The 24,372-nt window shown below is 32.8% G+C and overlaps 1 protein-coding gene across 1 annotated transcript in view; it reads right to left on the bottom strand.

Annotated features, from left to right (window-relative positions):
• Positions 1–24,372, bottom strand: part of LOC103596673 (dystrophin-like) — a gene marked incomplete at its 5' end in the record, with an annotated part of 285,255 nt that overhangs the window by 45,529 nt on the left and 215,354 nt on the right. The window contains 5 exons of the mRNA XM_008580348.1: positions 3,374–3,556; positions 4,410–4,562; positions 7,255–7,392; positions 9,883–10,005; positions 23,493–23,663. Coding sequence (XP_008578570.1) covers positions 3,374–3,556; positions 4,410–4,562; positions 7,255–7,392; positions 9,883–10,005; positions 23,493–23,663 — 768 coding nt within the window. The remainder of the gene's footprint in view (positions 1–3,373; positions 3,557–4,409; positions 4,563–7,254; positions 7,393–9,882; positions 10,006–23,492; positions 23,664–24,372) is intronic.

Here is a 24,372-nt window from a genome sequence, read left to right as displayed (position 1 = left end):
GCCACTGCTTTGTCTTCACTGAGTATCCAACAGGCAATATATTAGAAATGGAATTTAAGTTACATAAAGTGAACCAGTAAAGTTAGTTATCTTCCTTCACACGAAGAGTAATCAGATCAGGATTTTTTTTTTTTTTTAAGTCTCAAGATTGAAAAATGAGCTTAGGGCCGGCCCGGTGGCGCACTGGATAGTGCGCCGCTTGGGAAGTGCGGCGGCGCTCCCGCCCGAGGGTTCGGTTCCCACGTACAGACCGGTTCCCGCTCACTGGCTGAGCGAGGCACGGGAACGACGCCGAGGTTTGCAATCCCGTTGCCGGTCCCCGGTCCGGTACGGGGGCAACACTGAGGGTTGCGATCCGTTGCCGGACACGGAAAAAAAAAAAAAAAAAAAAAAAAAAAAAAAAAAAAAAAGAAAAATGAGCTTAAACTTACATTATAGCCAGATAAAAGACAAATTCTGCATTTTGCTTCAAAAAAATAACTCTAGGGCTGGCCCGGTGGCGCACTCGGTAGAGTGCGGGTGCTTGGGAGTGCGGCGGCGCTCCCGCCGAGGGTTCAGATCCCATATAGAGACCGGTCCGCTCACTGGTTGAGCGTGGTGCGGGCGCGACACCAAGGGTTGCGATCCCGTTACTGGTCATGAAAAAAGACAAAAAGAAAAAAAGAAAAGTTGCGATCCGTTGCCGGACACGGAAAAAAGACAAAAAAGACAAAAAAAAAAAAAAAGAAATGTTTTGTATTCCTAACTAGGGCAAGTGGTTTCTCACTGTGAATATATGAAGAAAATTTTACCTGCTTTCTCCCAGTCTGTTGTCCCTTCTTTATTGTCTCCAGGTTAGTCCTGAGGACCATTATTTGCAGACACCCTCTGATCTGCTTTGGTCTGCACTCCTGTCTGGCTGAGAGCTGCCTCATGGTTCCTTCCCTCAGAAAAAGTCCCAGACTTCTGAGCCTTAGGACTGCTCTCACATGGACATAGTCCCCTAAGTACATTAATCTTACACTGCATAGCCCATTTCTGAGTCTTTGCAACTGAAGTAAGGAAATTTAATTTCTCCTTTCAAACTTAGCTTTCGAATGCTAAGCACTTTAAGGTACGGACTACTATTTTGAATTGCTACTATTAGGAAATGATTTCTTTTTCTGTTAGTTCACTGGTGGAGTATAAAAGCAGACATGAAAGACTGCGGATCCAGAGTTTATATCTTTAGAGAACAAAAAAAAGGGGCCATTAGGAGAAGTAAAGATGAGAGAAATAGAGAAGGAGAATGCAGGGAAAAGGTAAGGAATTTTGAAGCTTTGACAAACTGTGCTGCATCCTGTAGGATTAGTACAAATGTAACTTTTCAGTAAGCTGTTCATGTGTGGCTATCTCAAATGACTGCATTGTGGAAGAATTGGGAAAGATGACTCCAGTCAGTGGCCATGGTGAAATCAGTTGTTAAAATACATTAGTAATCTGTGGAGTATAAAGATACATCCTCCTGGATATCTCTATAAATTTATTATTCTTCAAACAAATTGTGATTCCAAAAAAAATAAATAAATAAAAAGAATTAACATAAAAATAGTCCCCCTCCACCCTTCACTTCTGAATTTTGCATCTTTCATATATAAAAATCAAGGATAAATGGTTTATGAGGAAAATATATTTTAGTACTTTAGTATAATTTATTTTTAAAAATTTTATGCTGGTTCACATATACTTTCTTTAGTTTACCAATCATTATTATACTGTACTGTATTTGTTAAGAACCTACTGTGTAGGAACATAATGGCATTTTAAATGGGTGGTTTATGGGGATTTTTGACAGTGTGTCTATTTAACTATAAAACCTTAGAAATTTATCTTGACTAGGTTGTAACAAATTTTAATCCTGCATATTGGGTATGTCAAGGCATGGGGAAAACTAGAATGAAAAAATGAGTTAGTAGCCAGGTAATTCAAAGCAAAATACTTCCCCCTGAATGACCTATTAAAACTTTGAGACAAACTATTTTACTGGAATTTTCTTTATGGTTGCCTTAATCTTTCACTTCATTTTGCATTTGCAGACACAGGCTTTCTGTTAGTATAAGCTTGAGTGATTTATGACATATTATGTACATAACATCTAATATGGAAGGATAATAGGCCACAATGTTCAATCAGCTGGAATTAGACTTCGAATATAATACTTTCAATATTTCTTATATTACTTTTTCCAATAGCTCAGAATATTAAGCTGCTGTTAAACTTTAAGGTATTAGATCTCACAGAAAACTGTGTATTCATGAATTTTCTTAAAATGGAAAAAGAAGTTACAAAAATATACAGCATATTTTCCTTCTATGTTTATAAAATAAAGCTGTTAATTGTCTTAGACATATTTAAGAATAAAAGCCATATTAAATAGAATAAACAATATCGAAGAAGAAATTCTTAAGAAATCTCATCTATGGGCTGAACCACGTAGGGCAAAATGGTTGGCTATTTGTTTCATATGATTCAACCTAACATAACTATAAAGCCTATTTTCCAGACTTTAACATCCTGGTTTTGTGAGGAGTACTATCTTGGATAATTACAGACAGTGACCTTCCTCTTCACTTTACAATAACTTGCAATAGGAACAAAAAATGTATCTGTTGGAAAATCTCTACAGTTTATAACCTATTACAAATAAAGAGCTAAGAAGACCATGCCCACGATTTTGAATTGCCTTTTTAAAAAGAGAGTCACAAACTTTTCGCTCATTTGTTTGAATGAAGATCAGTCATTCCTGTTCTTTCTGACTTGTAACATTTCAGTAATGACATTGTTTGATATTGCTCAATCTGCCATCAATTACCAACCATCCTACTAGGCTTCCAGTTCTTCTACAAATCATTGTAATCCTTTGAGCCAGGTATGAGTACTAAAAGCTTATATTCTTTAAGTCAATGAGATAAGGCCTTATGAAAGTTGCTAATAGAAGATGTTTCACAAAATATTTATTATTTGCCATATGTACATTAAGAAAGTAAAATTAGCATGGGATGATCTCAGGAAAGCAATACATATTTTTGGATTAGACACCAAAGTAAAGTAAATGTATGATAAATTGACAAATTCACATTGCCAATGTTACGAAAAAATGAAGTAGCAAAAAAAAATTAAGATGTATTTGTTATTTTTGATAAGGGGGCTTTTCCTATAAGCTGTTAATTTACTTTGTCTTTAATCTGCAAAATTAAGCACTTGTGTTACAGAAGCCCAAAGTGAGAAAAACTACTCACTTTCGGAATGCACATCAGAAGTCTGAAATTGTACCCAGATTTTTTCCTGTTAGTAGGCCTCTGTTAATAGAGTAGTAGTTGCAAACACATACGTGGGTTTGCCAGTAACAACTCACAATTTGTGCAAAGTTGAGTCTTCGAAACTGAGCAAATTTGCTCTCAATTTCCCGCCAGCGCTTGCTGAGCTGGATCTGAGTTGGCTCCACTGCCATTGCGGCCCCATCCTCAGACAAGCCCTCAGCTTGCCTACGCACTGCATTCAGCTCCTCTTTCTTCTTCTGCAATTCACGGTCAATTTCCTATTGAGCAAAACCAATACAGGGCCCAGGGCAGTTAGCTAACCACATCAAGCAGCAAATACTCTCAGAAATTGTATAGGCTGTTGTCTCTTTATTGTCATGTTTCAAAATTACAAATCTGGAAAGCGTCACTGTCATCCTGACCAAATAATCCAAATATTATTTCAGCTATCCTTTGAGTGCTCAGTTTTAGATATTCTAATTAAGATAATACTGAAATTGATCTAACATTTTCTTTATTCTGAACTCCTCTGGTGTTTAGGGGTTTGATCCAAATTGGTGTGATTATTCATTATTTATTAGGGACCATCCATATAGAATATAATTTAGAGGGTAAGTGAACACGTTGTTTATTTCCCTTTAAAGGTTTTGAGAAACTCAACAGAGAATAAAGCAAAGTAAAAAGTGTAAAATAATAACAGAAAAAAAAAAACTTCTTCAGACAATATGAAAATAAATATACAGAGATTTGACACTGATGTGTGAAGATGGTCTGATGAAATGAATGTGCTAACATGAGAAAGAAGTCGTCCATATATCGATAAGTCATTAGTTCATCTGGAACAAAGATACACAAAGTCAATTACAATTTTACCAAAAAACACATGACATTTCTTAATTCATTTTATATTGTCTAAAAGTAAAACATTTTATTCATTCAACATTAAGGCAGTTGAATAACACAATACATTTACTAAAACAACACATAATACAAGGAAATACATCAAATCAAGGAGAACACTAATAGAGGAAACAAGAACATCAACATCTTAAATATGATCCTCACAGGTTAAGTTAAAGTTATTGAACTGTAGCAATAAAATCTAATATTGACATTCTAAAACAACATTACCTTTATTTTCCTTTCATCTCTGGGTTCAGGTAGGCTGGCTAATTTTTTTTCAATGTCATCCAAGCATTTCAGAAGATCATCAGCCTGCCTCTTGTACTGATACCACTGATGAGAAATTTCTAGAGCCTTTTTTCTTCTTTGAGACCTCAAATCCTGTTCATGGTGCAGATATTATTAAAATATCAATATATATTCTGATATATTCTGGTTGTAGCTATTTATAAAAATAATTTGAGCCTTTCTTTGGTACAAATAGGTTAAATTCACATTTCAAAGTAAAACATATGAATAAATGATTAAATTAGGTATTTATGTGGCAGGACTTATGTACAATAAGCTAAAAATCCTGAACAACACAATGTATTTTCTCTTGGCATGTTCAAACTTGTTTAGAAATTTTGTCATATTTAATTGACTCTTAATGAGCTGGGGAAGTTGTGTAGTCTACGTCAAACAGTTTAATATATGAATGCAGTTAACTAGACAGTTGCACAAACTTAGCGAGTTTGTATTTGACTTGTAAAATGGGTAAAAATGTAAAACTTCTATCTTTAACCCTGGGTTCATCAACAAAATTTTAGGTGTATATAGCTGAGCAACATACTTTCGTGGTTTTAGATAAGCCTGGAAAAAAGTTTCCTAGGCCATTAATATTCGTGATTAGCAATAAAAAGTCATTTTAGTTATCTTATAAATTATTCCAAGCTATATGTGTAGAAATGTGACTTGTTTGTATGGCTATGAATGTACATGAAATAACAATTTAAATGTTAGAAAAATGCTTTTTCTTTCAAGGCTTGCATGGCTAACTTTTTCTTATTATACTAAATCATGTTCCAAATGCAAAGCAATGAACTATTTAGAAAAAAAGAGAAAGTGCATGTTTTCCAGTCAACCTGATGAGATAAATAAGGGTGACTGATTTAATAAATCAACGAAGGAAGAAAATCAATCATCTTGATTCTTACAAGCACACACAATGTTTCCCCTGATCAATAGAATTAGTCAAATTGTCATTCTATGATAACTCATGAGAACATAAGAGCTCTGCATACAGCTTTCATTTCTTCAGAGAGGTAGCAATTAGGGTTTTACGTACAGATTTAACTTGAGCCAAAAAAAAATTATTAATACCAAAGAGCTGCTGAAAAATTCTTATTTGCATCAGAACGTTTTCATCTTCTTTGAAATATTTCATAAGATCTAGAATTGAATCCACTTGGAAGGTTAACATAGCTACTGAATTTGGTGGTGTAGATTTGTTTGGCAACTACAGTTGACAATTTTCCTTAATCACTTGTAGCATGTATTTGCAATAATGATCTAGATTTCATTTCCTAATTTTTTAAAAACTGGGGATATAAGATTTACTGCAGTTTACATTTTATGTTGACTTTCTAAACCTCCTGTGGAGGTAATAAATGCATGGGATGAGTCAGATGTAACGCTGCTTTTTTCAGAGGTATCAGGATACAGCCACGTGAGTGAAAGTTGAGCCATGCCTTCCTTATTTGCGAAATAACTCACATTTTTGCCAAAAGAAAGGGCTCGGTGATCCTAAATCTGAAACTCCTTTTATTTCCTAAGAACAAGGTGATGTGTAATAGGTAAAAGATATTTAGAGACATCATATAGATTTCTTCAGTTGTATGCCAGGTAACCATTAAACACTGCTGTTCAGTAGGAAACATATCATCATATAATCAGTGTAGAAGCTTCTGAAAGCTTGGTCACAGTTGGAAGGTGTGAATTACACAGCTTTCTGATTTTCTGAGCATATTATGGTTTGCTTTTGCACTCCCTTGAGAAAGAGGCCTTTTCTAGTTACTATATCTATCAGCAGTTACCTTCAGAACACCTGCTGGCCAATTAGACTTTCCTTGTGGGTTCCTTGCAGGCACAATATTGTGTAATTAGATTCTCAGCAGTGTTTATTTGGTTGACTATAGGGGAAAAGGTTTTATCCTCTTAACCGCATACAGAAAGCAGACTCCATCCACCTACTAGGTTGATCCTCCCACATAGCTACATAGCTCTAAAAGAGTGATTTACAATGAAAAGCTTGGCAATTAACAGTATTAGACAATCAGCCATGCATGCAAATAGTGAATATTGCAAAGCATATACAAAAGAAGTATTTCACAAAACTTTTCACATGTCCAGTGTCATCTCAAGAACTTCCTAGATATTATTATGGAAAAATCAACAGTTCATTCTGTTTTTCCTGCAATATCTGAATGAGTCACATAGGTACTTGAAGCCATATGCTACAGCTGCTTAATATTAAATAGCAGTTCTTCAAGAGAATTAAGATTATTTTTGTAGATGCTTAGCTGCAAAGAATGACTCTCTTAAAGGTAAGATCAAGTTTTGTTTTTTTTTAAAGTGGAATCTAGGCCATATTAAACACATAATTAGGTTACCAAAAAATTGGAACTATTATAAATGAAATCAATACAGTAAAGGAAGCAGGAATAATTTTTAAAATATAGATTAGTTATTCTGGCAGTTAAGCAAGTTTTACAACAGAAATACAAAAGTAGCTTATAAAAATAAAGTATATTAGAAAATTAAATGCATAAATACTATGAATGATGAATTTTGATATCCTTCAATTACTACTCAAAAAATTTGCCTGAACAAAAACCCATAATTTTTAAGCACCACATCTTTCAAAACCAGACACCACTTGAAAGTGTTAAATAAAGCACACTCAATGAACAGAAAAAAATTGAATTTCTGGTGTCTAAGATTCCTAAGTAGATTTTATTTATGCACAATATATTTTACCCTACATATAAAAAAAACCCACAGGCAAGGTACATTATAATTTTAGCTCTAATACCTTGAGAGCATTATGTTTTGTCTGTAACAGCTGCTGTTTTATCTTTATTTCCTCTCGCTTTCTCTCATCTGTGATTCTTTGTTGTAAGTTGTCTCCTCTTTGCAACAATTCTTTTACAGTACCCTCATTGTCTTCACTCTGATTAAAAACAACAAGTACAGTCTTCATTTTGGTTTTAAGAAAGCTGTACATTGTTAACAGATAATAAAACATGTTATTTATACACACACAAAAAATCCAATTTAAAACTTTCAGAGAATGATATCATAAGATACTGTTCTCATAGCTTTTCTTTTATATTTTGAAAAGAAATGAGTGTCCTCCCCTCTAGTTCTAAAGAACACATATTTTAGAGGCATATGTCGGAAGATGGAGGAGTAAGGTACTTCATCACTTCAGACAAGTAGTGAATTGCTGTGAAAGTATCTTTTGTTTGATTTTTAGATTAGTTCTAAAAGTTAAAAAGTTTGGAGAATTAAACTAACCTTGCTATTTATAGTATTAACTGATCTATATAGGAAAATGGATGTATATTTATATGTGTGATATAGCAACAAATCTTAAAATATTAACACACTACTAAATGAAAATATTTTGTTTTAAATGCACACTAATTTCTATCCGATAATCTCTGCTTTATATTTGAAAATTAAATGCGCAAATTTAGGACAACTATTGAGGTATTCATCAAAAATAATGTGTTAAATTTCTGTCAAATATTGCAAATTATTAATTTCTAAAAATATATCATATAGGCATGTTAAGTTTAAATAAATAAGATCACAGAAGTATTCACATATGGATTGAACAAATAGCCTTAAAAGTTTTCAGTGTGCATTTTGTTCTTTTAGACTACAAAAACAACACTGTAATTTTGTTTACTTAATAAAATGACTTGGGGCTGGCTGGTTGCTCAGTTGGTTAGAGTGCAAACTTATGACACCAAGGTCATGGGTTCGGTTCCACAAAAAAAAAAAAATAAATAAATAATAATAATAATAGGAATAATTTTAAAAATGACTTGAATAAGTGCTGGTCTAATATAGTTGCATATGTGATCATGTGATTTTTCACCTGCAACTTCTTTTCTTTCAATTCAGGACATAAAAATTTCTACGAAGGAGGCTCACCTTGCAGTGGTACCAAAGGTTTGCCAATGAGCTAAGAATAACAAACAGTGTGTATTACTACTCATGGTGTTAAATGGGATCGGGTGCACTCAAGGTGGGATGGCCCTATTCATGGCATTACATGTTATATATTTAAATCTATAATGCATGCTTAAACTTCAACACACAACTGAAGACCGATTTATTTTGTTTTGAGGGAATAGGATTATTTTTATCTGCGATTTGTTGGTTAATAGTCTAATTAAGTGTAGAGCATACTATAGACATATATTTATTCTGTGTGAAAGACCTTACTGAGTTTAACATGCCTTTTAAAGTTCTGCAGCATTTTCTAGGCCTGAAGACAAAAACTAAAACAAATAAAACCCATTTCACTTCTTTCCGCACATCAGGTGAGGGCTCTAGGGCAGGGGCAGTAGTCAGCCCAAGAGGTAAGCAGCACCCCTTTCCACCTTGGGGCCCTCTGTTCCTTCTTTGACATGAAATAGAGGTAGTTGTAAGTCAGCATCTTGGAAAGGCTCTTCTGGTCTGCCTTTCCACGAGCTGAGTTGGCAAGGCCACCAAACCCCATACATGGGGACTACTGATTGAGGCAGCTCCAGGAAGTCAGAATTGATATCAATGGGAGCTAAGACTGGTGGGATAGTTCTACTATTGCTTCACATGCCTATTATCTAACATTGATAGATTGCCTTCTGATGTCGTTTTCAAGCATTGTCTGAGAAGCCTCTAGCATTGATACATGTAAAGTTTAAGAATGCCACAGGAGTGACGGCAGTGGAAGAGGGGAAAAGAAATTGTGAAAAGGAGGGTGAAGGGCGAAAAAAAAAAAGTCAGTGAATCGGGATGTGATGCAGAAATATTCAAGCCAGAGAGAAATGTAAAAGACACTTTGAAATTAATCAGGATGGAGAAGAATGTTCTGAGGTTGGTAATAGGCCACATAGTCATATTTCTTTATTCCCATGAAATAAGCAGCATAAATTTATACACATTTTAGACATATACTGCACCATTTCCTCAACTTTCTGGTAAAATAACTTCATAGGAAACTTAAATAAACAAAGTCTATACTGTGTGTAACTGCCCCTTCTGTGAAATAGGGTTATACTCCCAAAAACATGACTGACAAAAAAGGTCAGCCATCTATGGTAGTGAGTTTCTTATTAAATTTCTAGTTTGTTTTCTGATTTGACTCTCATTTTTTTTCCTGATTACATTTTGTCCTCTGAGTTTGAAGATAGCACAGGTAAAAACAAAATTTCTGAACTATTTATTAGAATCAATATATGCTCCTGAATCACCATATCATAATAATTTGGCATTCAAAGTAAAAGGTTGACAAGAATACTTTCCATTTATAAAAATCATTAGAATCACAAAATGTGCAAGGTGTGGTCTTAGAACTCAGTTAGAGACCTGAGTTATCTAATTTCTTTGCAAATATTTATTCATTTTCATTCCGAGTTCATTCACACTTTTATCACAACCAATTTACCATATCTTTATTGAAGTCTTCCTCTTTCAGATTCACCCCCTGCTGAATTTCAGCCTCCAGTGGTTCAAGCAATTTTTGTACATCGGAGTTAAACTGCTCCAATTCCTTCAAAGGAATGGAGGCCTAAAAAAAAAAAGATAGTGCTAATTTAAATCAAAATTACTTTTTATTAGAAACAAACCAAAAGAAATACATTTGCTAAACCTCCTGTTGCTAAACTAATGACATGCATAATATTTTCATATTATATTTTATGAAGGTTTTGAAATACAACCGTACCTGAGGATTCAAATAAGGACAAACATGTAACATCACCAGAGCTGAACATACATGCAAGGTAATGCAAGTCATCATTCTGTCGTATCAACAAAAGTCGATTTACATATATTTGACTGGGCTAATTTTTAATATCCTAAAGTCGTATTTGATCTTATTTTAAATATTCTGCTATAAAAAACATTTGGGTAAATATGTCATCAGAAATTGCCTCATTCATCAAATAATAGTAACCTCAGGTAAAAATGCAGAATTGTCACCTTATCCTTAGAAAAAACTACATGGCAATCTGCTCAGATTCTTTAAATGGTATTTTTAGTATGGCATAACTGACAGGCAGGCTGTCGTAAGACAAACAGTGCAATTTGCTTGACTTAACAGTGGTTTCTTTGGTGGCATTAATAAATTCAAATGAATGAACCCTGAATATTTCACATAAAGAATCTGAATATATGATTTTTAATCTTGCAAACATCACAGTTTCCTTAATTTTTAAATTGATAATGACCACAGTCTCAAAAAAACTTTAAAATACCTTGGTTTTCTAAACAAAACACATAAAAAGGAGACATGAATGAAAAGGCATTGAAAATCAAATATGTACTCAAACAAGTAGGCAAGATTTAATTATTAGATTAAAATTCTGTTAATAAAATACATTTTACTCTCTTGATCTTTATGCTGCATTTAATTTCTTTTCATTAAAACACTGGAATATATTTTATAATTGATAGCTTTTGAAAATCCATCGATAACACAGAAATCTGCCTTCCTTTCTGGGCTAAAGTTTTCACTTTGTAAACCAATTCAGAAATGACTCGCAATGTCTTATGCCAGAATGATCTTATTCATCAAGTTTGATTCCCACCTACTCTTCCCCAATCACATTTCCAGTCATAAATTTTTCTACTTTTATTAGATGACAGCTCTTAGAGGACAAGTATTCAAGGAAAAACCAAATATCTAAATGTAGTCTATTACTAATAAAGAAGTAAATAAGCAAATGCTATTCATGAGGATATGATTCTCATGTGCAACATAAATAAATGCATATCTTCTAGGCATTTCTACACATTTCAGAGAGGATTTATGGAACATTTTTTAAGTAACTTATTACATCACTAGTTTTTAAAATCTTAATGATAATTTGCAATTTGAAGTGTCATAATAGTTTCTTGAACCAGTACAGATTGGTAGTACTACAAATATGTTTAAAGGATGCTTCAATCTCTGTATTATTAGAAGACTTCTATACTTTAAAATCGTATATTGTTCAAGGGATTGCAAAAGTAAAAAGATTAACACTCTCTACAATCATATACATAGTACCAATTTGGTGGTATTTTATGTTATTAAATTTTGTTCATATTTACTAATATTTAATAAGAGCAACTGGGCTGTTTTACACAATTTTGTGAATGTACAGGGATGAACAATATTTGAAATAACTTTTGTCATGTAGTTGGATAGCAGAATAACATGGATCTACTTGCAGTCAGATTTCTCTGCCCTATTCCCCTGCTTCTTCTCTAGCTCATCTCTCCACGTACCCAGAGTAGTTTCAAAGGCTCTAAACTTGGTAATCTCCACCTCTTTCCCAAGGCTTCTTTCATAACGAGTTGTATTTTCTTCCATGAATTTAGCCATGTTTTTCATATCGCCCAAATCTTTCTTTATCTTTAGCTGCGACCTCATTTTTGAATTCCAAACTAAACTCTCAATTGGCCAACAAGCATCTAACTTGAAGTTCAACATGTCCAGGACTGAGTTCATGAACTTCCTGCAAACCACTTGAAATACCAACTTCCCTAGTTCTGTTATAAAAGACCATTTTCACAGCCATCTAGGCTTAAACCTTAAATTATGTTATTGTTGAACATCTCACACTAATGTCTACTAAATATCAAATAAGTGTAAATTCATTCTCATTACAGTTGTACAATATTTTTCTTGCTAAACCAGTATCAGCCTGTGCACAGTGATCAGGTCAATATGTTCCAAAAACATTACTTTCATTATGCTATTTCTCTGCTCAAGAATCTTATGCATCTACTGAGTACAAAGAGAATAAAATCCAAACACCAGCATGATGGTCAAGACTTCCCCTAATTTTGCCCCAAGGACCTTTCCAGCCTTATATTGCTACTAATATTGACCTTTCTTGCCAGGCATTTGGTGATCTTCTTTGGCTATACCTCCCTCAAGGTCCTTAGAATGCTTTTCATCTTCTGGTTAAGAGCATAAGCTCCTAAATAAGAATGCATGGGTTGAATTCAGACTTCACCATTTTCTACCCAAAAGACCCTGAACAAGTTATATACAAATTTTGAGCCTCAGTTTCTTTATTTATAACACAAGGGTAAGAATATCTACCTTATAGGGCTGTTATGAGGGCCAAATATGTTAGAATAGTGTCTGGTATGTAATAAACGCTCAGTAAATGTTGGTTATTATTATTTTCTCTCAAAATCCTATGTATCCATCTAACATAAATAAATGCTTAATACATCTTGGCTCTTATTGTTTTCTCTTAAAATCATACCCAGCCACTGGCTCTGTTCAAGACTTTTCTCTTTCGAAGATATTGATTTTTGAAGAATAAGATAAATGCTTGTTGGCATGGTGATTTTTTATTTTACCAAGGGATTTGACAAAATCATAAAATTTTAATGGTGAACATGGAGAAATTTAGAATGCAGTTTGGTAAAGTTGTATCACTCTGAACAACAAAACTATTGATTAAATAACCTGAAATAATGTAGAAAGTGGTCTCAAGGAGGATGCCAAACGGCTTTGAATTTGTTTTGCCCTGTGCAGTATTTTTATCTGGAATTATTTGGAGACACAACAATGCATGCAAATAATACAAAGTCAGTGAGATGAGTTCCATGAACACCCCATGAAGATGAGGAGTTTCTTGTTTAACCTAAAGTCATTTCTGGTACATAGTAGGTACTCATAAATATTTTTTGAAGAAAATAAGTGAATGAATGACTAATAATGGGACAGCAGAATAAACATTTCAAGATGTCCTTTAATGACTTGGAGTTTCTAAGTAGAAAATTTTTAAAAAACTGACCAGTCATCACTTCACACGTAGAAATATATTAACTGCTGCACAAATGTTAGCAACAACATGATACCACCAGGTACTAAAATAAACAAATAAGTAAATAAGCAGATGCAAAAAGACTTTAGGAGATACTACTACAAAATAAATAACTATTTATTCAGGCAAGATAATGAAAACTTAGACTTTATTAGTAGGATGTATAAGGTCTAGATTTCCCAATCAAAAACTACTCTGTAAACAGGCCATTATGTAGATTTGGATTTGAATTATTCTGTGTGGTTACAAAATGAATAAGTAGAATGAATGGGCTGAAATTATATGGAGCCTGAATTTTTAGGATAATATAAAAACAACTGATTAGGGTCACAATTTTTTTTAAAGCACTAATTTTAAATTAGTGAGTTTCCTGTTGCTTATGGGAGAACACAAGCAGAGACCAGATGATGATGTACAAGCATTAAGTTATATTATAGAAATGAGACCCTTTTCACATGGATACTTTCCTAAAATTTAATCATCTTACAGTAAATTCTCTCTTCTAAATTGAAATAAAATGTTTATAGTAGTGCAGATCAATAGAAATATGATACAATTCATATATGTAATTTAAAATGTTCTAATAGTCATATTAAAAAAATAAAAAACAGGTAACATTTAATTTTAATATATTTTATTTCACCAATATGTCCAAAATATTATCATATAAAAACCTATAATCAATATAAAATTACTAATGAGATATTTTACATTAATTTTTTCATAATAAGTCTTCAAAATCAATATGTATTTTACACTTATAGCTCATCTTAATTTGAAGTCGCCACATTTCAAATGTTCACTGGCCACGTGTTCCACGGCTACCTTATGGAACAGTATAAATCTATAGTAACTATTATAACCATGACATTGAAAAGAACCAATAGCACATTATTAATTTGAAATATGTTACAGGAATAATGTATTAACAATAGACATAATATCTTTTATTTAATAAATTTTAGTGAATTTATATTATTCTTATAATATCGGCCCCATCTACTTGCATTATGTTTTCTGAAACAAATTTCTCAGAAAGCCCTCTGAGTATAGGAATACTTATGGAAGCAGGTTTGACCCGTTATATTGGAAGTCTCTATTCCTCACTTATGTGTAAACCTAGATTATGTTGCACTATTTGTTATATACTGGAATATGATATTATTTGACTTTCAAGAATATATGCTTTGTCTCCCTAAACACATTTATAATGCTTGAAGTTGGCAATATGTCTTATACTATTTTTCCATAGCAAATATAATCTTTTAAAAATTTGTACAGAAAGGGTGCTTATTATATGAGTCACTAGTTTTAGAAATATTTATATATTAATTGAATTAAGTAACCAATTTTATAACCAAAATAACCATAAGTAATCAACCAAATTGTTTTAACTACGTTGTTAGCAGTATCAGAGTAGCTATTTACATCAATGTGATTAATACTTTTTGTTCAGACACAAAGAGTTGGAAAAACTTAATTGCTTTCCTTAAAAGTTCACTAGTTCACCATTAGGTCACGACAATTCTAATATAGAAAACACTTTTCCAACAAAATAAAGTTTTACATGTCATCCCTTGGTGGTCTTCATTGTCTTTATAATTTGAAATTCTTATGCAACATTATAAAAGAAATGCATATAAGGAATTATCTATATTTTAATAGTTCAGTCTTAAGAGTTACCAAATTTTAAAACATAAAATACATAATTTCTGCTTTTTAAATCCAGAATTATGATAAATTGTCTAAAGCAGTTGAAGGCAATGATTGATAAATCACCTTAATTATTGGGTAAATTATTTCTGTTGACTTTAGCGGAAATATATGACCACAGAAGACCTAGGATCACAATTAAATCTCACAATTTAGACAGGGCACACAGGATAGATTTTAGAATATAAAGAAAATAATCAAACAAAAGTTATAACACTGTAGAAGGAAGTATGAGTATACACAAAGCACAGGTTTTGCACAATTTAATTTTTTACCTACCTCTTCATTTTAAGAGCTTTAGCATGATTGTGCAGTCATGCAAAATACATATAAAGTAGAACATACGGAAGTTTAATAAACAGATAAATGGACACAAAAGAAAGAAGAGACAGAGAAACTGAGAAAGACAACACTTTGTTTTCCTTGATTTTTTAATGTTTTTTTTCAAATTGCTTCACAACTATTAATTGTGCTTTGTTGGATGACTGAAGGATTAATGAAATTTAAGGCTTTGTTGAAGTTTTGGCATTAAAGGTGACTTATATAACAAGTTAACAAAGAATAACAGGCTGAAGAAAAGCAAAATCAATTACAAACTGATTCATTGTAAATTGAAAGCATTCATGCTCAGATACACTTTATCAATTTTAAAATGTAAGCTTTCTTTTGGTTAAATATTACTTTAGCATGCAAAGATACACTAGCATAATAATGACTGTGTTTACACAGACAACAAAATAAACATTTGTTAATCTGGAATATGGAATCTCAGTAATCATGATAAATTACCTCTATATTCAAGCAATACTAAAATCTAAATTGAAAATAAATAATCCAAGTGCTACAGGCTGGTTTAAAATAGCTTTAACTCAATTACTCTCTTCTTTCCATTCTGCAGCCTTAAAAATGTATTTATCATTACAATATTAATACAGAAAAATAAGGTAGGAATAAGGAATGGAAACCAAAATGAATAATGTTCCAAGGACCAGTAACATCCTATAACACAGAAAAGACAGACTACTGATATGATACGAAGAGTTATTTCAAATCATTCTATCTGTAGAAGAAAGGAAATTTACAAAGATAGAGTACTGAAAAAAATACATCTATGCTAGAACAAAGGTGATCAAATAAAGTGGCTTATGGACATATGTATTCTCTTATTTTAAACTTATTAAAGCAAATCACAAAAAATATAGATTTTTTCAAATTAAACAAATTGACTCAGAATAGTGACATTTCATTGGTTGCATTCTTTTGATATTAGGTAAAGTGCTAATTTACCTTTGATCATTTAGTGAAAAAATTGTAAAAATGTAGCCAGTTGGTGAGGCTAATTGGAGGATATTATACAGTACATCCCTACTGATCTTGATGAGATTAATTTTATGGTTACACATTGCAGAATTGTATACAAAATATATTGGTTGGTTGATATATTGGTGGGTGAAGAATTATCCCACTGTTTAAGAAAATTTGAGTTATTTCTCTATTTCATGATTACATGAGTTTAATAGTAGCAAATGAGAAAGAAGAAAGGATTTGACTTTAAATATATGGGAATGGGAGAGACACTCTTAAATTAAGAGCAGACACATAACATTTTTGAAAATTTTGTATTTTTAACTTCTTTTGGATGTATTTATTTTTTTTCTTTTTTCTTTTATCATTTTTCCCTCGCTCCTTCCATTCCTTCCTCCTTTTAACTCCCTTCCATAATTTTGTTCAATCCTTTCTGGTTTTTAATATGAAATGCAGTAAAATCACTGTATTTGAAGTGAAGTTGGATATTTTTATAGTAACACTTAATAGACCAAAAATAAATATTTACTGGCATAAATAGAGGTAAACTATGCTGAGAGTCAGCATGTTGGCATGGACAAAGCAATGGATTGGGAGCTAATATTTTCTAACCAGACAATCTAATTGTGAGAAGTTGGGCAATAACTGGCTCTCTCATAGTCCCCTATAAATATCTGAAAGTCTCTGGTCCCACAAGCAATTACTTTTGCATCTGCTGACACTGATAAGGGGAATAATTTTCCATTTTATAAGACGACAACCAGGAATCACCAAATAGCTTTAGTCATTTCAAATGTCATGCGAATAAGACTCAGTACCATCAAATGATACTGCTCACCAAACTCAATTACACATTTACTTTGAAAACATTTTATGTGATTACGTAAGAGATTTATTATCAATGTTCCAGTGGAATTAACCTTGTTACACAGATAGTCAATTAAAAGTAAAGAAAAAAAATGTTTGGGCATAGGAATTCTTGATACATTCATTTATTTCTTATTTATTTCAGTGAAATAAATTAGTAGTTTGGGTAATAATCTGTTACTAATATCTGAGGATATTTGCTGTAAATATTTAATTCTCTACAAATTATGCAATATTTACCTGAGTTTTCATCTATGCTTTTAAAAATTTCTTTGTAGAAAATTTTACTAACAAGGGATATTTATATATCAAGAATAACTGTACCAATTAATGGACTGTGTTCTTTTATGTTAGAGAAGGTTACCACCAGTTAGAACATAACTAAAAAAGACTGCAAATAAGAAAAAGATCAATATATTTGTACTGATAAAGTTGATTACAGGAAGTTAGGTTTTAATTAAAATTTTCAAATCCAATAAATCTTAATTTGGCATTCTATATCACATTTATAAGACGCATCATTTATTTCCCACTGGCGTTTAGGAGAGAAAACATATCTGTTCAACTACTGTTAAACTACTGTTCAATTAGCTTTCACATATAAAACCACATTTTAAGATAGATTAGACCCAACCATTTTTTTTTTCTTTTTCAATATTCTAGATTATATGAAAAACTCGCTGTCTTTTTCATCACCCCCTACACATCTGAAAGTCTCTGGTCTAAAAAATGATTACTTTTACATCTGTTGACACTGTTTGGGGGTCAAAAAATTGACACTTTATAATTATTATAGCAATCAAATAATGAATATTTAAATACATGATGTCAGATTATCCAAATCTCATATTATAGTTGCATTACATTTATATAGAAACTGCTACATGAATTGTAGTAGCAATTTTCAAGACCCCTACAGAAATTAAAGAACATATGGGACATATATCCTATAACATAAGTCTTAGTAAAGGATGAAAGACAGAGAGAAAATAAGATCACTTTTTATTTTGGTTAGTATCAATTTCAGGGCCAATAATTTAATATCTTAGCTCCTTAGAAAAGTGAAGTATTCCTAAATCTCTAGAAGAAAACCCAGTCTAACTAGTCAAATTATGTGTACACATTTTATACTATTTTGTAACAAAGCAAAATAATTGCCCATATTAATAGGGCATAGCTAGTAAAGTCTGCTTTGTCAAAATACTTTAAAACTATTACAACATGAAAAATATATCTCAATGTATATCTTATTATTGAAATTTATTTGCATACTTTCCCACTCGGTCAATCTTCAGTCCCAAGTCATTTTTGAGTTCATCACCTTCTTGTCTCTTATATGTAATAATTTAACGTTAGGCTAGCTCTTAATGTCTCTGGAATAGTGGTTCTCAAAGTGTGGTAACTGAACCATTAACAACAATATCAAATGAAAACTTGTTGGAAATGCAAATTTGTGGGCTCCACCCAAGACCTACTGAGTCAGAATCTCTGAGTGTAGGGCTCAGCAATCTGTGTTTTAACAATTCCTCCAAGAGCATACAAAAAGTTGAGAGTCACTGCTTTAGATTGACACGTTATTTCCATTCCCATACTTGCTCCTTTATTTGAGGCATCACTGTCTCTCATCTAGACCATTGTGATGGCCTCCTAACAGAATACCCTACTACCTCATTTGAATTCTCCTCATAACGACCACTAGACTAATCTTTCAGTAGTGCATGAAAACAACAACAACAACAACAACAAAAAGTCAAGAACTCCTCATTGCCTACTGAATTAAGCATAAACTATTAATCTGGTTCTCATGATCTCTTCATACTGTGTCTAATCATCCTGTTACAGTTTTACCATTCACAACTAAGCTTCACGCTCCATGTCCTCTATTCTACAAGCAAACTGAACTAAACCTCCATTGAATACTTTTTAATAAGTGTATCCTGAATAATTACCTTTTCTGTATTGCTGGAGTGGCTGCTAAATTCACTTATCATGCACGAATGAGTATCCCAGTATCCATGATCATAGTATACTCCACCATTAAACAGCAAACTCTTTGAATCCATCACATCTTACCTAGTAATAGAATTCCCACAGTACCAAACATTGTGATCTGAAAATAGTATATGATTGATGAGAGTTCATCCAGATTTCTCCCTTTTCCCAACTCTTCCTTAATTAGTCCTCGAAGATCCACCTCAACTATCATCTCTCACAAATTACTGACTCCTCTTCTACAATTTGGCTTCTGAGAGGATGGAAAGGGGTAGCAGTACCATAAGCAATAGGATTAAGTAGTCACTTCATTTCTGCCTTCTCATTACACTTTCTATGCTTTCATCTCCTTTTCCTGTTACTATCACTCACCCCTAGACATGCCACTATGCTCACAGGCCCTAAGGCAAAGAGAGTTGGGACACGGTGTCTCTCCTCATTGATGCCATCAACTTTACTCAGGGTTCGAAAATTATCTCTGATTCATTTTTATAACTCTGATCCTCCCCATTAAAACTGCCATTTTATCAGACTGATATTACACAGATTAGGAAAGATTAAACTTTCTTAAAGCCATTGGATACTCTTGGGTAACCTAAATAAATGGGAAGTGGTAGCATTTCATGGTTTTAAGGGTTGTATTTGGGGAAAGCAGAACTTCCTCATACTTCTTAGATTGGTCCACTTTATTATCTGTAAAGCTTGTTCTTGCCATGGAAATAGCAAAGACATGATTTCTTGACTCCAGTGCATTCAGAGACTAGAAGAAATCAGCTATGCTTCCATTTCCTTTTTCCTATCAATTCATGTCTCAACTTTCAAAATGTGGCCATTCGAGTCTAATATATGAAGATGGAATAATTATTGAAATTAATGATTTTTTACCAGTTTATATCTGTAAACTAATTAATAGATTTTTTAAATGTATGTGTTTACATACCTTACGTCATTGTCCCTCACTACAATCTTGAGGTTCAAATAAGACAGGCATTATCTTATTAATTTTGCAGATGAAAATAAGCTCTTAGAAGTAAAGGGGCATATTTAAGATCACATAAATAGTAATGTGATCAGCTAATACTCAAAACAATTTTTGTGGCTTCAAGTTAAATACCTTTTCTTCTCACCATAACACTCCTCACTGAAGGCTAAAATTGCCACTACAGAAAGCTGCATCTGTATGGACATGTCCTCAGCCAATTTGAACCAAACATTGCAATGCATATTGCTGTCTGGGTTTTGGCATATCTTGTAATGGACAGTCCTTGCAGGACACATGGGAGCACCCAACTTTGTATTCTTCACCAAATAGTAAATCAAGGAGATGTCAGTGAGTTTTCAAAATATGCTTTTGCTTTATTCAATTGCCCTACCTAGTTGACCTTTGAAAGGTTATCTTGGAATTAGTTCTTACACTGACTCTATGATCCACCCATATTCAGGACAAACCTACTTTTGCTTGTTTGTTTATTTTATCCCCATAGATTTTCCTTAAATTATTCTCCTCTATGAAACCTGGCCACAGACTCAACCATAGAAAAGTCACATTCCAACCTAATCTTACCCTGCATAAACTCTACTATAAGGTAGCTCATTTTGAGATCAAAGGCCAACTCTAAGACTTCCAGCATTTCCAGAATTCCCCTACTCCATAAGCAAACACACACACAGCCATTAAACATTTTAAAGTCCGTATTGTATCAACAGAAGATTACTGAACTGCCAAATTTTAGAACTATCAGGGAATTCTGAACTAATCTAACACAGAAACTTAACATCATATCCTAAGGACATAACTTCTATCTCCTGCACTCATTCTAGGAAGAAGAAAGATAAAATAGCAAAAATCCCACCCCTATCTAGTAAATACATTATTTTACATTTTATTCATTACACTTTCAATAACAACCCTTTTGTGGGGGTTGGGGGATAGTTTTTCTTTTAAAAACAACTGATCTAGGTTAACTCCCTTATCTTACAAACACTGAAATGAATATGCAGAGAAATCACATGTTCTGCCTATTACTCACCAAGTTAGGCCCAGAATTCAGATTTCTAAGTCCACTCTTCTCTCTGCTGAGATTATCTCACCATTAGTTGAACATCCCCATGAAGATGTACCAGTTTCAAACATATTTTACGATTGCAATAAGTATTTATTTTTGTGTTTGTAAGCAGATATTTATTAAGCAAGTATCTTTATGTCCTTTTATCTTCATATACTCTTTAGCACAATGGAAGCTTGATATCATAATTAATATGATAAATAATTGAGAAAATTGTCAGACAATATCTCTGTTTTTGGTTTCCTCATGATAGAGTGTAATTATCTCCTCAGAGCCCCCAAATGTGGTAACTATTGCACCCAGTTTTCTTTACTAATTTAGAGAAAAAGGAATATTTGAAAAGTAAAAATGTGATTGTTCTGTCAATTATTATGCAATTAGAAACATGACTTAAAATTTCTTATGCCTTGTTCTGGTAGGGAAAATAAAAGAAGTGCATCCAGTGGCTCACTTGATGCATGAGTTCTGGATGTATCCTCACAAATTCGTGCAAAATGTAGAACAAAATCTCACAAAATTGTCTTGACAACACATTTGTCTTGACCAAGTCTGTCTCTTCTATGGTAGAGGATGAATTATATCCACTTTTCATATCTTTGTGTCACAATCTTGTAACATAATGTATCTTAATAATACTCTGTTTTCTCTTAAATATTCTATAGCTTAGTGATTTATTAAAAATACATGTATATGTATTTACAAAAATACATACATATATAGGAGAATAAAAAACTTAGTAATGAAGTGGTAGCATTTTTTATATTATTGAAATAAGCCTCCTTTGGTTGTTTAGGTATTAAATAAGCCATTGATCTCTCCAGAAGTAAAAGCAATTGTCTTTTTAAATAGCAGAGTAAATTCTTAAAAAAAGAAAAAAAAAAAGAATATATTCTGAAAATAAAATTCCAGGCCTATCAGATTTTTTTTTCAAGTAATAATGACTTATTGAAAAACTATATATACATATGAGGAGCACTAAGAAGTTAACTATTACAAATAAGTAGCAATGAATTAAGATAAGCTAACAACTTTTTGTTTCGGAAATGAGAGTTTTGAAGGGTAACTATGCTTCATGTGCATAAACTGCTTAGAATTCATCAGATTGCACTTAATATATTTTGGAAACTACTTTTAATTTGTACTATTATGTATAATATGATGATACATTTTAATGCCTTAGAAAGTGTAGGAATTGTGAAATAATTATACTATTGGGTGTCCACATTCATCAAAATAATTTTTGAATGCATTCTTCTATTTTTTCTAGTAATCAATACTTACATGATGCGTTGCATTGCATTTTATCACAAATATTTCAATAACATTTTTTCTCAAATAAAATTTCTAGCAATCATCTATATACCTAATACACGTATTTATTTTATATACTACATTTTATATTTGTAATCATACCATATATGTTGAAAAATGTGTCAAACTACATTATATAAATTTGGGGTAATTCCTTTTGTTTCAATCTTCCTCACAGAGTCAAAATTCTATAGTACTATATATTTTGGCAAATTAGTTATTAGGTAATATTTTGTCTTCATTAAATGTTACATAAATATAAAGGTTATCATGCAAAAGTTCCATATCCCCATTCTTTATTACATACAATAAATATAAACAGGCATATAAAATTATAAAAAATTAGGCTAGATAAGCTTTGCAATCATTTGTTTTCATGGCTTGAGCATTTCATTATAGCCAAATGGATTTTGTCAAAGTAAGTGTCCTCAATTAGCAAGACCAAGTTAAATACACACACACACATGCACAACCACTAAAATGGTACAAACATCCTAGGTCGTGCAAAAGATGTACAAGGCCTCATTTTGGATATTTGGTCTACATTATACACAAGCAATATTATATTTTGCAAAATATATCAGTAGTGTTTTCTTTAGATGGATGTATTTTGTGCTTTTTTATTTTATTTTTTTCCTTTCGGCCTGCAGCATGCTATTTGTTACTTTGCTTTTGGTTGACACTTGAAAGTACATATGTAAACCAGTGCAGAATGAAGTTCTAGAGTTGCTTTGGCAGGCAAAAAAAAAAAAAAATGACAGAAAGAGAGAGAGAAAGAGTGAGAGAGAGAGTGCACGCAAAATATTTATCTCTCATGATAGTCAGTGGTAAAGTTTCCTTAAATACATTTTGGCCTTCATTTTCCTTTTGAAAACCGTGCTGTGGGGGTTGCTTGCCCCCTTCAGAGCTCTGTGCAACCTTCGTAAGAGATCATTTAGCACTAGTTTCCACCTTGGAGTAGATCTTCCTACCTTTCCAGTCTTAATTCTGTGAGAAATGGCTGCAAATCGATGATTGAGCTCTGAGATTTGGGGCTCTATTACTTTCCTGCAGTGGTTGCCGCGGTTTGCCATCAAGTTTGCTGCTTGGTCACGCGTGGAGTCCACCTTTGGGCGCATATCATTCATTTCAGCCTTTAAACGCTATATTCCGTGAGCAAGAGACAGGGCTTAAAGTTAGTAATTAATGTAAGTGGAGGGGGAAGAAAGAGAGAGAAGAGAGGGGAGAGAGGGGAGAGAGGGGAGAGAGGGGAGAAAGGGGAGAAAGGGGGGGAGAAGGCGAGAGAGAGAGACAGGGACAGAGAGAGAGAGAGAGAGAGAGAGAGAGAGAGAGAGAGAGAGAGAGAGAGAGAACATGCAGAAGAATAGCAAGGAAGGAAGACAACTTCCTTAAAATAGGACTAGAGCGAGAATGTGTGTGATCCCAGAAAAAGAGGTCAATGTCATTAATTGAATTTGATGCATGTCTATTTATTGTGTTTATTTAGTCTAAAGACAGAGATGTTTTCCTGACTTTTCTCTACGTTGTCTACATCATAATATCTTATATTTAGTCTTATTTTATCTATGTTTACTGAATTTAATAACTGTGGAAGAACCTAAATATGTGCTCAGAAGAAAAGTTAGCTGAAGAATATTTTTCTATTCCTTCCTGATACTTATAAGTTCCTCTTTATTATATAGAGTGCCACCGAAAAAAAATTTTTTAATGGATATCGATTCTGTGTCACATACATAGGTATTGAGGAATGTTCTGCATGACCCAAGGGTTCACTGAATCTGTAAGTTAGATAACTCAGTTCCTATTATTCCAAAGACCTTGAAAGAATTTCACCATAAGGTGACATCCCTG

This window comes from Galeopterus variegatus, unplaced genomic scaffold (genome assembly GCF_000696425.1).
Source record: "Galeopterus variegatus unplaced genomic scaffold, G_variegatus-3.0.2 Scaffold2070, whole genome shotgun sequence".
Lineage (NCBI taxonomy): Eukaryota > Metazoa > Chordata > Mammalia > Dermoptera > Cynocephalidae > Galeopterus > Galeopterus variegatus.
This window is presented reverse-complemented; position numbering and strand designations above follow the sequence as displayed.